This window comes from Chrysochloris asiatica, unplaced genomic scaffold, assembly GCF_000296735.1.
Source record: "Chrysochloris asiatica unplaced genomic scaffold, ChrAsi1.0 scaffold00092, whole genome shotgun sequence".
Taxonomy (NCBI): domain Eukaryota; kingdom Metazoa; phylum Chordata; class Mammalia; order Afrosoricida; family Chrysochloridae; genus Chrysochloris; species Chrysochloris asiatica.
In genome coordinates this window covers 5,391,410-5,407,723 of record NW_006408610.1, presented here as the reverse complement: position 1 = coordinate 5,407,723, position 16,314 = coordinate 5,391,410, and the positions used below count along the sequence as shown (strand labels likewise).

Here is a 16,314-nt window from a genome sequence, read left to right as displayed (position 1 = left end):
GGTACTGACTCAATGACCCCTAACAACAACATGTATATATAACAACACACATATATATACATGTACATGTGTAATGTGTATATACATGTATATGTTGTTGTTAAGTGCCGTCGAGTCAGTTCTGACCCATAGCGACCCCGAACAGGGTTTCTGAGGCTATAAATCTTTACAGGGGCAGAAAGCCTTCTCTTTCTCCTGGGGAGCAACTGGTAGTTTCGAACTGCTGACCTTGCGGTTCGCAACCCGATTCATAACCACTACACTACCAGAGCTCCTTATACGTGTGTGTATATATACATATACGTACACATACACATATATATATACGTGTGTGTATGTGTGTGTATGTTAAGTGTCACCAGGTCGGTTCCAACTCATAGCAACCTTGTGTAGGGTTTTCAAGGAGTGACTGTTGAGCTTGAACTGCTGACCTTGAGGTTCAGCCAACTTTGTAGTTCAGTGCATTAACCCTCAGTGCCACACCAGGACTCTCTATATATGCACATTAATTTTCACATGAACAAGTATACAAAGATTTTTCTATGCTAGGCCTACTTGGGGGATTTTCATATGTGGTAAGGAGTGGAAACGAAATATGCCAGTAGCAGTTTGATAATTAAAGAGCGTGTTAAAGAACATGCATTTCATCTTTGGAAATGAGGAATTTAATAGTTCAGAAGAAGCTTAATGATGATTTAGTGGTTTGATTGGCTTATTGCTCAGGGAACTGCATTCACTGCTACAACGACTCATAATGAGATTACAAAATTATTGCTATTACAGAAAATGTCAATTTGATCACTGTTTTAGATGATAGGAATAATTGTTATTGTATGGTAGTGGTGTTGGTGGTGATGGTGGTGGTGATGGTTTTGTGCCATCGAGTCATGGCAACTTGTATAGAGTTTCCGAGGCTGGAGCAGAAAGCCTCATCTTTCTCCCCAGGAGCGACAGACTCAAACTGCTGACCTTTGCAATTAGCTGCCCAGCAAGTAACCATTATGCTACAAAGGCTCCTTTTGATACTGTATACTCTACCACAAAATGAAATAAAGCTAGAAAGTATTAAAAGGAAAATAAGTCACTGTGATCTGACCCCCCCCCAGCAGTAATACTACTGTTAGCCTTTTAGTTTATGTATTTCAAACTGTTTCATAAATAAGTTCATATTCTTACAGAATGAAATGATATTATTAATGCTGTTGGATTTGTTGTTCTTGCATATCATGGCCACATCTACAATATGTTTTAGTGGCTGTAAAGCAGGGATGGAAAACTTTTTATTAAAGGACACAATAATAAATATTTTAGGCTTGGGTAGCTGTTAAAAGTGCTCCACTCTGTCATTGTAGCAGGAAAGTAGCCCTAGATTGTACATAAAATAATGGACATGCCTGTATTCCAATAAAAACTGACTTGTAAAAATGGACTTCAGAGTTTGCTGACCATGCTGTACCCTATCCAAGTATATGAATGTGGTTTCATTGCCTACCCATGCCTCTAAGTAATACTTAGGTTGCTTCCGGTATTTATTACTGTGAATAACACTGGGATGAGCATCCTTGTACATACACATTTGTATACTTGTTTAATCCTCTTTTAATAAAAATTCTAAGAATGCATTTTCTAATTAAAAAGTGTTTGTATTTTAAATATTGAACATCTTGCTATAATGCCCTCCAGAAAGGTGGTGTCAATAGTGTGAGAATACTACTTTATCCTCAGCTTCCTTTGTACTTATATCAAATTTTATCATCTGGGATGGGAAAAAATAATGTATCTTATTTTGCTTTTTAGCTCATATTTTAAAATTTATTATGAAATTTTGACATCTTTTCAAATTTGTGTTGAGTATTTGCAGTTTTCCTTGAAATGTTTTTTTTTTTAATGTTTTATTGTGAATTATGTGATAGTTTACATGGGAGAACATTAGTTTTACATTCATCCTATTGTATATCATTTCATTGCCATGTTTACAATCCCCTCCATGCATCATCAATCAACTAAAGGGTATACACTACAAACCTGCCCCCTGGTCATCAGCACACAGCCCCTCTCCCTCTCTTTGTCTAAGGTCCCCAGCTGCTCCATCGCTCCACGTCATCATCTCTGGCTCCATCTCAGGCATCACTGCTTCTTTGGGTAGGGTCCCACTCTCTGCTCTTCTCCCTTAATGTTCCCAGCGACCTCTGCTCCTAGACTGACAAGTTAATCACTCCCATCCTTGTTACAAAACCTCTACCTTTACATTTCCAACCCTCACAAGCAGTCCTGATAACAATTATTCACTGTTGTATCACAAGAGACCTATCCGTATTTCCTTTCATCAGCCCTGCCTAGACAAATTGGATATTACTCAGTGGAGATTCTACCTTCCTCCACACCCTCTGAATCTAGGTTCCCTCTTGAAAGCTTGTAAGCCAGTCACTTCTTGATTTTGTAGCCCCCCATCCCCCATTTTGGGTAGCCAATGTCCAAGTTGCCCATCTCTGTCTACTCTGTGTATGGAGGGGGGTGGTGGGAATGTTCCTTGCTGTAAGGATTTGTTCCCTCTTTTGAGCTACTGTATCCATAGGTGTAGGTCAAGTTCATCAAATTGTGTCAGATTACTCTTTTTTTCCTCTTTCTTTCTTTTTTGGGTTGAGCTCTGATCATCTAGTCATTGAAGCCAAGTCAAGTGGGTATTATCTGCAAGTGTGGGTGTTCTTGTGCATATGCCCTCTCTTCTTATCAGCTGGACGCTTCACCCTCCACTCTAGTCCTCTGTGGCCATGTTACTGACTCTGGGCCCAAGAGTCCCCAGGTCTCGCCACACTGTTGGCCAACGAGGTCTTCACCCGGGTTCACAGAAGTCTATTGAACATTGTAAGGCTTAGCTTACCACTTCATTGCTGTTTTTCCCTCACTTCCTCTTATCGATGACGAGCGTGGTCACCAATCAGAGCATGTATTCCCATTGAGTCTTAGTCTTGGAAGGGGGTTTACACTGAGGGGACCTGACCACTTGCCTTGATGTGTCCTGGGCTAATGGCTTATTTTTAATTTGGCATTTTTAGAGTTGTTTTTCATTGCCTTAAAGAATTTTTTAATCTATTCTGAATATCAGTTCAGTTTAGCATATGAATTACTTGTAATTCATTGAAATATTTCACTTGTCTTTTTTAACAGATGTATTGAACTGTGATTGATATATGACTTATTTAAAGTGTATTTTTTGATAAGTTGTTTATGTCTACACCTATGAAATTGTCACAATCATGGTAATGAACATATTCATTATTTCCAAAAGTTTCCTTATGCTACTTGGTTATTGCATATAAGCAATTGATGGTCTGTTCCACAGTCTGCCCTTTACCTTGTTTTTTAAAGTTTTTATTGTGAATTGAGTGATAGTTTACATGGAAGAACCTTGTTGTACACTCATCCTCTCGTATTTTGTTTCATTGGAATTAATACAGCTTCCTCTCTGCATCATCATTCAACAGTATTTGCTTCTATTCCCTATGTTTTTCTTTGGATGTACACAAAAACACTCAGGGCTATATAATCATTTAAACAACAAAAGGGAACATTCTACAAGCCTGCCTCCTGGCTGCCTGCACACAGCCTTTCTCTTTCCAGGAGTCTAGAAGTGTCCTCAGCTGCTTTATTTCTCCATGTCATCATTTCTGCCTTCATCTGTGGTGTCACTGCTTCTCTGGATAGGCCTTGACCTTGTTTTGATGTATCATTTGGAACTTTTCCACCATATCTTTCGATGTAGCCAATTTGATTTTTGTATATTCTATCTGGTGAAATCCATGTGTATAATCATTTTTTATGTTGTTTTTTAAAAAAGTATTTGCAATGAAAAAGTCTATCTTGCAAAATTCTGTCATGTGATCTCCAGCATCATTTCTGTCACCGAGGTCATATTTTTCAACTACTGATTGTTTTTCTTTGTTTCCAACCTTTGCTTTACAATCACCAATAATTGTCAATACATTTTGATGGCATGTTTGATCAATTTCAGACTTGAAGAAGTTGGTAGAATTCTTCAATTTCATCATCACTGGCTTTAGTGTTGCATAAATTTGAATAATAGTGGTATTAACTCATCTTCCTTGTAGGTGTATGCATATTATCCCATCACACTAAGCATTATACTTCAAGAGAGATATTGAAATGTTCTTTTTGATGATGAATGTTACACCATTCCTCCTCCATTTATCATTTCCGACATCGTAAACCATGTTACTGTCAGATTTAGAATGGCCAATATCAGTCCATTTCAGCTCACTAATGCCTAGGATATTGATGTTTATGTGTTCGATTTCATTTTTGACAATTTACAATTTTCTTAAATTCATATTTTATATATTCCATGTTCCGATTATTAGTGATTGTGTGCAGCTGTTTTTCCTAATTTTGAGTTGTCTCCCATCAGCAAATGAAGGTCCCTAAAGCTTTGTTTCATTCATGCCATGACAGTCAACTCTATTTTGTATTTTGAGTGCTTTCCAACATGAGGGGATCATTTTTAGGCACTGATCTGACAATATTCTGATGTTATTCATTATGTTTCAATATTCAGTATTCTCATGCTATCTGACAGTATTTCACTGCTATTCATTAGACTGTGTAACAGACCATCAATTGCTCATATGTGAATTCAGGCTGAAGGTGAAGAAAATAAGAAAAGTCCACACAAGAGCCAAATATGACTTTGAACACATCCCACCTGAATTTAGAGATCATCTGAAAAACAGATTTGATAAATTAGACACTAAAGACCGAATACCAAAAGAGTTGTGGGATGACATGAAGAACATCATACAGGAAGAAAGAAAAAGGTCATTAAGAAGGTAAGAAAGAAAGAAAAGATGAAAATGGATGTCAGAAGAGACTCTGAAACTTGCTTTTGCTTGCCAGCGTAGAGATGTTAAAGTAAATGGAAGACATGGGGAGACAGAAGAGCTGAACAGAAAATTTCAAAGGACAGCTTGAGAAGACAAAGTCAAATATTATAATGAAATGTGCAGAGATCTGGGGTTGGAAAACCAAAAGGGAAGAACATGCTCAGCATTTCTCAGTCTGGGGGAACTAAAGAAAAAATTCAAGCCTCAACTTGAAATACTGAAGAACTCTATGACAAATTATTGAATGATGCAGAAAGCATCAAAAGAACATGGGAGGAATACACAGAGTCACTGTACCAAAAAGAAATGGTTGATGTTGAACAGTTTCAAGAGGTAGCATGTGATCAAGAGTCAATGATACTGAAGGAAGAAGTCTAAGGTGCACTGAAGGCATTTGCAAAGAACAAGGTGCCAGGAATTGATGGAATGCAAATTGAAATCTTCCAACAAACTGAGGTGGAAGCACGGGAGGTACTCACTTTTCTATGCCAAGAAATTGGATTCAGATTAGAATGTGGAACAAGATATCATTACTGACGTTAGATGGATTTTGACTGACAGCAGAGAATACCAGAAAGATGTTTACCCATGCTTTTATTGATTGTACAAAAACTTTCAATTGTGTGAATCCATGACAAGCTATGGACCACACTGAGGAGTCTGAGTATTCCAGAGTACTTAATTGGGCTCATGAGGAACCTGTACATAGACCAAGAGGCAGTCATTCAAGCAAAACAAAGGGACACTGAATGGTTTAAAATCAGGGAAGGTGTGCTCCAGGGTTGTATTCTTTCATCATACTTTTTCAGTCTGTATGCTGAACAAATAATCTGAGAAGCTGGACTATATGACGAAGCATATGGCATTAGGATTGGATATAGACTCCTTAATAACCTACAATATGCAGATGATACCACCTTGCTTGCCAAAACAAAGAGGACTTAAAATACTTAGTAATGAAGGTCAAAGACCACCTCCTTTGATAGTATGGGTTGTTGTTCCTCATTGTAAAGAAAACAAAAATCCTTACCATTGGACCAGTAAATAAACTCAAATGTAGAAAAGATTGAAGGTATCAAATACTTCATTTTCCTTGATTCCATCATCAACACTCAGGAAACAGCAGTCAAGAAATCAGATGACTTACTGCATTTGCAAATCTGTTGCATAAGACCTCTTTAAAAAGTGTTCAAGAGCAAAGATGTCAGTTTGAGAACTAAAAGTCTGCCTGACCCAAACCATGGTCTTTTCAGTAGCTTCATATACATGTGAAAGTTGAACAGTGAATAAGGAAAGCCATAGAAGAATTGATGCATTTGAGTTATGGTGTTGGAGGAGAATGTTAAAAAGTGTCATGGACTGCCAAAAGAACAAACAGATCTGTGTTGGAAGAAGTACAACAAGAATGCTTCTTGGAAGCCAGGATGGCAAGACTTTGTCTCTCATACTTCTGACACATTGTCAGGAGGGACCAGTCCCTGGAAAAGGATGTTATGATGGGTAAAATGGAAAGTCAGTGAAAATACTGAATCCTAGTATCATGCTGTAGGATCAGCACTGGACTGCTAACCACAGGGTCTTTATGAGGCAGAATTGGCTCAGTGGCATTAGCAGTACAGCAATACCATATTGTTTCACATTTTCGTGTTTTCATATTTTGTCAAGGCCCCCTTTCGTTGTGCTTTTTAAAATACTAAGTTTTTAACATGTTACTTCTAGATGAATTTGGGAATTAGTTTGTCAAGTTTAAATTTTTCAGTTGTGATGATTAGTGGCATTTTATTGACTTGTTAAGTGCCATCTAGTTGGTTCTGACTCATAGTGACCTATATAGGGTTTCCGAGGATCATCTGGTGGGTGCAAATCCTACAGCGCCACACCAGGAGTCCATTTTATTGACTATATAAGTTAATTTTGAAGGAATTGTGATTGGCATTTTTATAAAATCAAGTCTTCCCAGACAGATACATGTCTCTTCACTTTCATTATCTTTAATTTAAAAAATTTAAAATATGTGCAGAAAGTTAAAAAGTACAGTGAAATTGTCCCTGTGTCCTACTCCCTCTCTATAGACACAACCACTGCAGTTTATTTTTTTGTGTGTCCTTACAGAGGTGTTCTATGTCTTTCCAAGCAAATATGTGTGCAAAACCAGCCAAGTAGCTGCAACAAGTATTCAGGAGCAGAACAGCTGTTGTGGGGCCTAGAGTGATGAAAACTAGTTCAGAGGCTTTATGTAAAAAACAAACAAATGCCACAAAATCATTATAGAGAAGGAGAAAAGAACCATAACAAATTAGTGTTTAAAAGCTGATAAACATTGTAAGCATCACAAATTTCTTGGAAAATAACGTTTTCATTATTTTTCCTTCTGTAGTATTTGTTTTAACTGCATTTTCTTTGACTGACTCCTCATATAGCAGTTTTTTTGTGGTAAACATATGTGTAATGAAACATTTGTCATTCCAACCATTTACACATGCATAGTTCAGTGACATTAAGTTCCTCTTGTAGTTCAGCCATCACCTTTATCTGTTCCCAGATTATATCATCATCCTTAACCAGAAGCTCGGTGTCCCCTAAGCACTGAGCCTTTCTTTCCCCTCACCACCTTTAACCCACTCTTGGTAACCACTAGGAAACATTGATGGACTTTGTAAGTTCATCTTCTATCCAGATTAGAAAGCTAACTTGGCGTTTCCCCCCACTGCTTGAATATGTTCTTGGGAATATGAACCTGCACCTTTTGTTTCTCAGTGTTGGGTCTCTGTAATAGTGAGAAGCTTTGCCTGTAGGGACACAGCTAGCAATAGCTTAAATATAAATGGAAGTAATGGCAGATGGCATCAATGCATCTGATTAAAACCCATTGAAAGTTTCTATAGTGTATTTTCCTCTTGGCTTCCCTTGATTACCGAAATGCCGTCAGCCACTTTACCTCTTCCTGACATGAGGGATGCCAGGAGGGAAGAGGCCAGCAGTCTTAATGGAATATGGTTAGAATAACCTATTTGAGATTCCCAGTGTTTTACTACACCAAACAGTGAGCAGGAAATATCCTCATGTTCTTTATGCAAATATGTAGGTATATCTTTTAGATGAATTCCTAGGGATTAAATTGTTGGATCAAAGAGTGTATATGCAACATAAATTTTTATTTTGTTAAGTGCCATCAAATTGGTTCCAACTCACAGCGACCCTGTATAGGGTTTCTGAGGCTATAAATCTTTGTAGGAGCAGAAAGTTTCATCTTTCTCACACACAGTGGCTGGTGGCCTCAAACAAGCAACCTTGTAGTTCATAGTTCTGTGCTTATCCTACAAAGCCACCACACTATAGGCTTTTATTGTTGTTAAATGCTGTGGAGTCGATTTTGACTCATAGCGAGTCTGTACAGGCTTTCCGAGGAGCAGCTGGTGGGTTTGAACCGCAGACCTTGACATTAGCAGGCCAGTGCTTATCCTACAGTGCCATACCAGGACTTATTTGGTAGTGTTGATTAGTAGAATTTTTAGAATTCAAGTAATTGTTCCTTAAAAAAAAAAAAAAAATTGAGCACCTTTTATGGATTAGACCACTGGGATTTTCACGGAAATAGGGTAGAGAGTCATGGTGTGGTTCTGTAGGATAAACACTTGAAAGATCAGTGGTTCAAACCCACCAGCTGCCCCTCAGAAACCTTATACAGGGTCACTATGAGTCTGAACAAACTTGGTGGCACTTAACAACAGGGCAGGAATGGGATGGCATTGGGCAGGGAGAAGTGGAGAGCTGTGGATCAGGAAGATGGGTACTGGGTAGCTAAGTTGGAAAGAAAGCTAGGAAAGGCAATGAGACTGGAGCTAGGGGTGTGGGAGTGGAAGGATAGACATATGATTTTAAAGTTGTGTCAACTTTGCTTCGCTGTGCAGATTTCACCTATTTCTCACTGTTCATATTACACCTGTCTTTGGAGCAGGAAACTTTCTCAAGAAATATTTGTGGGTAGTGGTTGCGAATCGGGCTGCGAACATCAGGGTCAGCAGTTCGAAACTACCAGCTGTTCTGCAGGAGAAGGATGAGATTTTTCTATTCCCGTAAAGATTTACAGCCTCAGAAACCCTGTAGAGGGTCGCTATGAGTCGGAACCGACTCCACGGCACATAACAACAACAACAACTATTTCTGGAGTCCTGGTGTGGTGCTGTGGGGGTTAATGCATTAGATTGCACAGTTGTTTTGAACTGCAAGGTTGGTGGTTCAATCTCACCAGTTGCTCCTTGGAAACCCTCTAGAGGGTCGCTGTGGGTCAGAACTGACTTGACAGCACTTACAAACAACAACTGTATTTTTTGTTTAACAATATCCCTATAAAATGCATTTATCCCTATTAAATGTTTGGCATTATTTCTTGTTGGGTTTTTTGTTTGTTTTATGAATAACTTAGATGTAATTTTGTGAATTACAGAAAACAATCTGCAAGTGTGCAGTTTAACATCAAATGGACAAAGATGCTTTCTCTGTTTTAAAGAGCTTTTTGAGAATTTTATTCTGTAAGCCTTTAAACTCAAACACAAGAAACTCCAACAAGTCAGAGCTAATATAAACAAAAATCTTTACAGCCTTCCAAATCACAGCATAATAGAGTAACCTGGAGACATTGGGATTAGCCCTCTGTTAGTTTCTGTTTGAATTGAGTGGCAGTTTTCAGCATTACATAGCAGCGATGGAACTCTAAGTGATGTTGCTAGTAAAATTTTCCAAGTATAACATGTTTTAGTATTAAGTTGTACTTGTGCATTTAGCAATTAAAATTATTCTTGTAATGATGATGGCATTAGAGGGGATAGGGAACTGTCAAAGAGGATTTGAAGCTTAATTATCTCTTTGGTAACGAAATGCATAATCTTCCATTACAGCGCTTATTTTCTCCTGGTAATTGACTCATTTGCTCTCTGGTTATCAATTTAACTTCCCAACCACAAACATCTGCTCTTACATTGTGTTTAATTGGTGTGAATACTATCTACAGAATAGTTAAAAACCCAGAGAACATTTTAAAGGCATTATTTTTATAATTCATGAAAGGGAAAAATAAATGCAGTGAACATTGTTTGTGATGATTCTTGTCTTTGAAAGCCTGTTTACTAAAAAAAAAAAAAAGCATATTAAAATTGCATTAATTGGGATTTATCTTTTTAAAGAGGGTTTTGCTGTGTTTTCCAGAAGTATTTACTCTACCTTAAGAGGACCCTGAGGAGTCCTGGTGGTGCACAGATTAAAGCACTTGGTGGTACCGGCCCACCAGTTGCTCCGCAAGAGAAAGATGTGACAGTCTGCTTCCATAAAAATGGATAACCTTGAAACTTCTTATGAGATGGTTCTAAGCTTGACCCTATAGGGACCCTAGGAGTTAGAATCAGCTGTGAACGGCCCTGGGTTTGGTTTATGGAAGGGAAGCTTTTAGATTCCAGAAATATAATCAATTCCTTGGAAAGAGATTTAGAGTGTAGGCATTGAAGGTAGAAAAGAACTGTTTAGTGTTGCTGTGTAATCTAAAGAAGATGAGTGAAGATAAATTATATATGCTCATGTAGGTGTATGTTTATTATCCTGAAAGATAAACCATAAAACTATTTTAAATGACTATAAGGAAAGGACAGGGACCGGGGGAGGGAAAAGTGGCTAGAATCAAGACTTGTTTAAATATATCTTGTTTTCTAGATTTAAATATTTGCAAAGAAATTCCTGAAAATAGAAAGTAAAATGAAACAAATTACTGTAAATATAGACCCATTGTTAGTATGGTGTTGTTAAGTGCCATTGGGTCCGACTCCTAGGGACCCTGTATAGGGTGTCTGAAGAGAGGCTGGTGAGCTTGAACTGTTGACTTTGTGATTCAAATTGACCTTGCAGTCTAGCTTATCCCACAGCGCCATGCCAGGACTCCACTATAGCTCCACAGGAAGTTACTATTCTAAGTCAAAGTTACTATTCCAAGTGAATTTAAGGCAATAATTTAAGTGTGCACACCTAGTGGGATATACACTTTAAGGACATAAAGAAGTGCAAAAATGACCAACAGTTTTTCATTATATTGTTGTTGGAAATGTTGGTATTGCTAGTCTGAGACTGGATGCAATATAAAACAAGTAAGTAGCTATGTTAATGTCTTTGAGGACTGAGAATTTTGGCTTGAGAGAAAGGAGGTACCAATGTAAAAATAAAGTTCAGCTAAAACTTGTATCCCTGAATTAATTGGAAATATCTCTGTGAAATCATGATGAATTCTGTCTTAAAATATACACAGTCCCTCTCCCCCTTACCACCACCACCCCGAAGAAATGACCAGGAGAGACTAATGACCACTAGGGTCATGTCAGAAATGATTCAGGAGCCATCTTGATGAGACTTCTATTGATTAAAGATGGATAATTTGAGCATCAAAAGAATCATAACTTCAGTGGATTGAAATAACTAAAATATATTTTGAGCCATGAGTTTATAGTAATATACACACACACTAAGTGAGCCCCTTGTGGGAGGCTATTAGAGAAGCAAAGGAAGAAACAAATTTGGATGAGGGCTCCCCCATTCAAGGCTGAAATTCAGACCTTGTTGGAAAAAGTTGAGCTGCTGCCAAAAGCTTGCTCATGGACCAAACCTGATCCACAGAAAATTACCTACTGGGATGCCTCAGACCAGAGCTGCTGTGCAGAAAGCCACTTGCTGGGGTGCCAGGGAACTGGACTGTTGATGAGCAGGAAGTTTTTCACAGGGGTGCCATGCATCAGAGCTGGTACACTGAAGTCCATTGAGATGCTGTGAGTTAGAGCCAGTGTGCAAAAAGCCACGTGCTGGGGTATTGGAGAAATTTCTAGGAGGATGCACACCACTGGGTTTCTTCCCTTTCCTTACCATGCTGCATACCCTGTAGGAGTATACACCAAGGGACAAGAAGAAGAGCACAACACAACTTGAAAGATAAGCTATGCTTTGTAGTGTCCCTCTGGTGTCTTCTATCAGCATAATCTAACATTGCACCAGATGGCAAAGGTTCACCTTGGAACTGAGAGGCCGTAAATTGATAACTGGTACATGTATTATATGAGGAATTTTTACAATCGGATAACAAAGTTTTGTGAGCACTCTTGCTGAAAGAAAAGGAGCAGAGTACTTGTATAGAAAATTCACAAAGTAATTCACATGGTTAATCAATGTTTGAGGACTGGTCAGATCTACTATTAAACATTTCTGATTTCATCTTATTGCATAGACTTATGTTTTCAGTATTCTCCTTTACTGTAAGTACTTTGCTTCTTCCCCTCCTTTTCTCATACTGGAGGCCTGGAGTTCTACCTGTTACCTATGCTGTTATTCCTTATTTACCCAAGTTTTAAAGTTAAACTTCTTCCCAGGGTCTCACCTAACCAGTGCAATCAGACAAGAAAATATGAAAAAAGGAAAGTAAATTGGAAAGGAACAAATAAAACTGGCCCTCCTCACAGACAGCACGTGATGGATCCTCTGTGTGGGTAATCCCACAGGGTCTGCATGAAAGAGCTAATGAATGAGATTAGCATGACCACAAGATACAAGATCAATATATAGATAAATCAGTTTCATTTCTGTATACTAGCAATGAGCAAGGAATTTAAAATATTTTAAGTATTTGAAATACTTAGAGATAAATCTAACAAAATATGAGTAGAATTGTTTTGTATCCTAAAACATACAAAACATTGATGAGAGAAAAATAAAATCTAATTAATTGGAAAGGAAGACACAATATTGCTAGGCTGTCAGATTGCCCCAATTCAATACAATCCCAAATGAAGTCCAACAGCCGGGGCACATTTTAGCTCAACAATAAAAAGAGCTGCTGTTTTTATTGTTGTTATTTAATAGAATTAGTCCACAGTAGCGCTTGCTGCTTCCTTGTTATTTGAAAAATTCAGACGTGTCAGGAAGAGTGCTGGTCAAACATGGTATATAGGAAATTACATCATTAGATACAGAGTCGAGCTAGATGGTCTTCATTGACTCTTTGAATTCACATTCTTATGAATCTGTTATGTCAGCATTTACTGCCTTGGGTCCAAGAGGAAAGGAAAATACTGAGATATTCAGAGAGGCTTTTTGAAATACACTTATCCTTTCCCCAAACATATCACTTAGCTAATCTCCCTTCCTAGAGACTATTTAACATAATGAGGGATGTTGTTACTAACGGACATGTATTGCATGAATTAATTATTTCAGGTCACTAATAATGACGTTTTTGGTATTCTGATGTGGCGCTGTGGGTTAATGCGCTGGCAGTTTGAACCGCACGCTCGGCAGCCACTCTTCAGAAACTCTATACAGGGTCACGATGAGTCGAAACTGACACAGCAGCACTTAACAACAACAATGTGATGTGTATCATCCTGGTGTGGTACTCTAGGATAAGCACTAAACTGCTGATGTAAAGATCTATGGCTCAAACATACTAACTGCTCCTTGGAAACCCTATACAGGGTCACTATGAATCGGAACTGACAGAATGACACCTACCAACAGTTTGACGTTTATATTATACACATTTTCTGGTCACTCATTAAGTTGACTGAAAAAGATTTATCAGTGTTCTTAACTGTTTCTATTTAAATTATGGGTTTTCCAAAATTGTATAAATATTAAGATTTATTCTTTAAAATTCAGTTTTCAACAGCTTGGCATATTCATATTTTCAGTTTCTTCAACATCGTCAGCTTAGTAATTTTTCTGTACAATGAGTTAGAGAAACTCAGAAATAATTATCTTTGTAATCCTTCTTTCAGATAATTAGAAAACCATTTTATAAAGGTATTTTATACCTAAATTCTAGTTTATATGTATTTTGTGTCTTCCTTTGTAAAATTATGTGACACTATCAAATAATAAACACATACGGGTTTTATGATTTATTTTTATTCTCACTGATATCTTGTAGCTCAACCTGAATTCCTGAAGCAACCTGCCAATATATATGCTCATGAGTCTATGGATATTATATTTGAATGTGAAGTGACTGGGAAACCGACACCAACTGTGAAGTGGGTCAAGAATGGAGATATGGTGATTCCAAGCGATTACTTTAAGATTGTAGTAAGTATTTTTGAAAGCACATTTGTTCTCTAAAACCTTTAAATGTAATCACCAAGAGATTAGTTTTCTTACGTATACCAGTTTATGTATTGCAAGTGAAGGTAGAAAAATTCACATAGATAGTAATCTCTCTATTAACTGATTAGAAAGCTAGGCCAAAAATATTTCTGTAATTTTTATGTAAGATCATGTAACGAATCAGTGACCGAACTAAGTGAGGTCCAGATCTCCTGACCCACAGTCTGGAATTCTTACTCAGACACACTGGTACCCTTAGTGAAACACAGCTGGCACCATTTTCTGGGTATGTTTTATGTGTTTATATATGTGACCATTTGTGACCTTCAGTTCTCTCTTCAAGGAACAGAAATACATCCGTTGAAGCTTGTCTTTTGGGAAAACATTAAGCTAACACAACTGAGATAATAAATACTAAAAATGATAATACTGTACAAACTGAACCAAAAATCATATACTGGTGCCCAGGCCCTTCTAAATAAATATTAATTACCCAATGTGGGCTGTAAGATAAGTACTGGATTGCTAACGGCAAGTCAGCAGTTCAAACCCACCAGATGATCCTTGGAAACCCTATACTGGGTCACTGTGAGTCAGAACCAACTTGATGGTACTTAACAACAGCAACTATCACCTAGTGTTGGGCAACTGGTATAATAATATAAATTATAAAGATTCTTATAAAAATAAATGCAAAAAGTAATATTAAATATATTTTAAATACTCAGTCATAGCTTAACTTTTTATAAGGGAGTGTGATGGTTCTGTATGATAAGCACTGGACTGCTAACTACAAGATCAGTGGATCAAGCCCATCTGCTACTCTGCAGGAGAAAGATGAGGCTTTCTGGTCCCACAAAGATTTATAGGCTCAGAGACCCTCTTCAGGGTCACTGTGAGTCAGAACCAACTTTGACAGCACTTAACAACTACCGCATCAGTCGTAATTGCTTTCTACTTTTTGTATAGTAAATGCTTAGTTACTGTTACCACCACCATCTAGTGTCCTATTTATAGAATTATCCAGATTTTAGTAATACGGATGAGGCTTTCTGCCTCAGAAACCATATATAGGGTTGCTGTGAATTGGAACCAACTCGATGGCACTTAACAACAACGGTAATAAGGATTGACGTATCTTAAGATGCATGTGTGACATTCATAGAAATGATTAGAGTAATTATGGGTGTTAAAGACTTAATGTCTCATTACCAGTTTTCACATAAGTAATTTATTCTTAGCAGGAATGTATTTTCTATTTTTGAAATGCATAATCTCATAAATTGCAAAATGTGAGTTATAAGTATTTAGCACTAACTGAAAGGCAGTATGCCTCCATTCGTGTCAGTCTGTCATCCTGTGGTGGCTTGTGTGTTGTTGTGATACTGGAAGCTGTGCCATTTTAAATACCACCAGGGTCACCCCTGGTGCACTGGTTTCAGCTGAGCCTCCAGACTAACACAGACTAGGAAGAAAGAGAGATGGACTACTTCTGAAGGGTTAGCCACTGAAAAGCTTAGGAACAGCAGGGGTACATTGTCAGATCCCATGTCAGAAGATGAGTCCCTCCGGTTGGAAGGCACTCAAAATACAAATGGGGAAGAGCTGCTTCCTCAAAGTGGAGTTTGTTGACTTTAAGATGTGGATGGATCAAAGCTTTGCTTTACTGATGGGGCACAATTCAGAATGGGAAGAAACAGGTGGAAACATCCATTAGTAATCAGAACATGTAATGTATGAAGTATGAATCTAGGAAAATTGGAAGTCGTTAAAAGTGAAATGGAATGCATAGCCATTGATATCCTCTCATTAGTGAGCTGAAATGGACTGGTGTTAGCCATTTTGAGTCCTGGCATGGCACTATAGTGATAAGCACTGGACCACAAGGATGCTTTGAAACCACATTGTCGGCAGTTAAAGCATGCCAGCTGCTCCTCGGAAACCCTTTACAGGGTCCCTATTACTCAGAACCTACTTGAAGGCACTTAATACCAATAGTTATTAATGATATACTATGTGGGAAACAACAAATTGAAGAGGAATGGTGTTGAATTCCTTGTGAAAAAGAGGATTTCAGTATCTATCTTGAAGAACAATGTTTCTGTGTTAGGGTATTGTCCATATGCCTACAAGGAAGAGTAGTTAATACCCCTATTATAAAATTTACACACCATCCATTAAAGCCAGTGATGATGAAATTCTTCCAGCTTCTTGGACCTGATACGGCACTGTAGGATAAGCCCTGAACTGCTAGCCACAAAGTTGGCAATTCAAACCCACCAGCTGCTCC

General features: G+C 37.9%; 1 protein-coding gene across 3 annotated transcripts in view; it reads left to right on the top strand.

Moving 5' to 3' along the window:
* The window catches only part of NEO1 (neogenin 1), a 275,549-nt gene that overhangs the window by 127,567 nt on the left and 131,668 nt on the right, over nt 1-16,314 (top strand). For all 3 annotated transcript variants that reach the window (XM_006866510.1, XM_006866511.1, XM_006866512.1), the window contains exon 6: nt 13,852-14,006. In XM_006866510.1, coding sequence (XP_006866572.1) covers nt 13,852-14,006 — 155 coding nt within the window. The remainder of the gene's footprint in view (nt 1-13,851; nt 14,007-16,314) is intronic.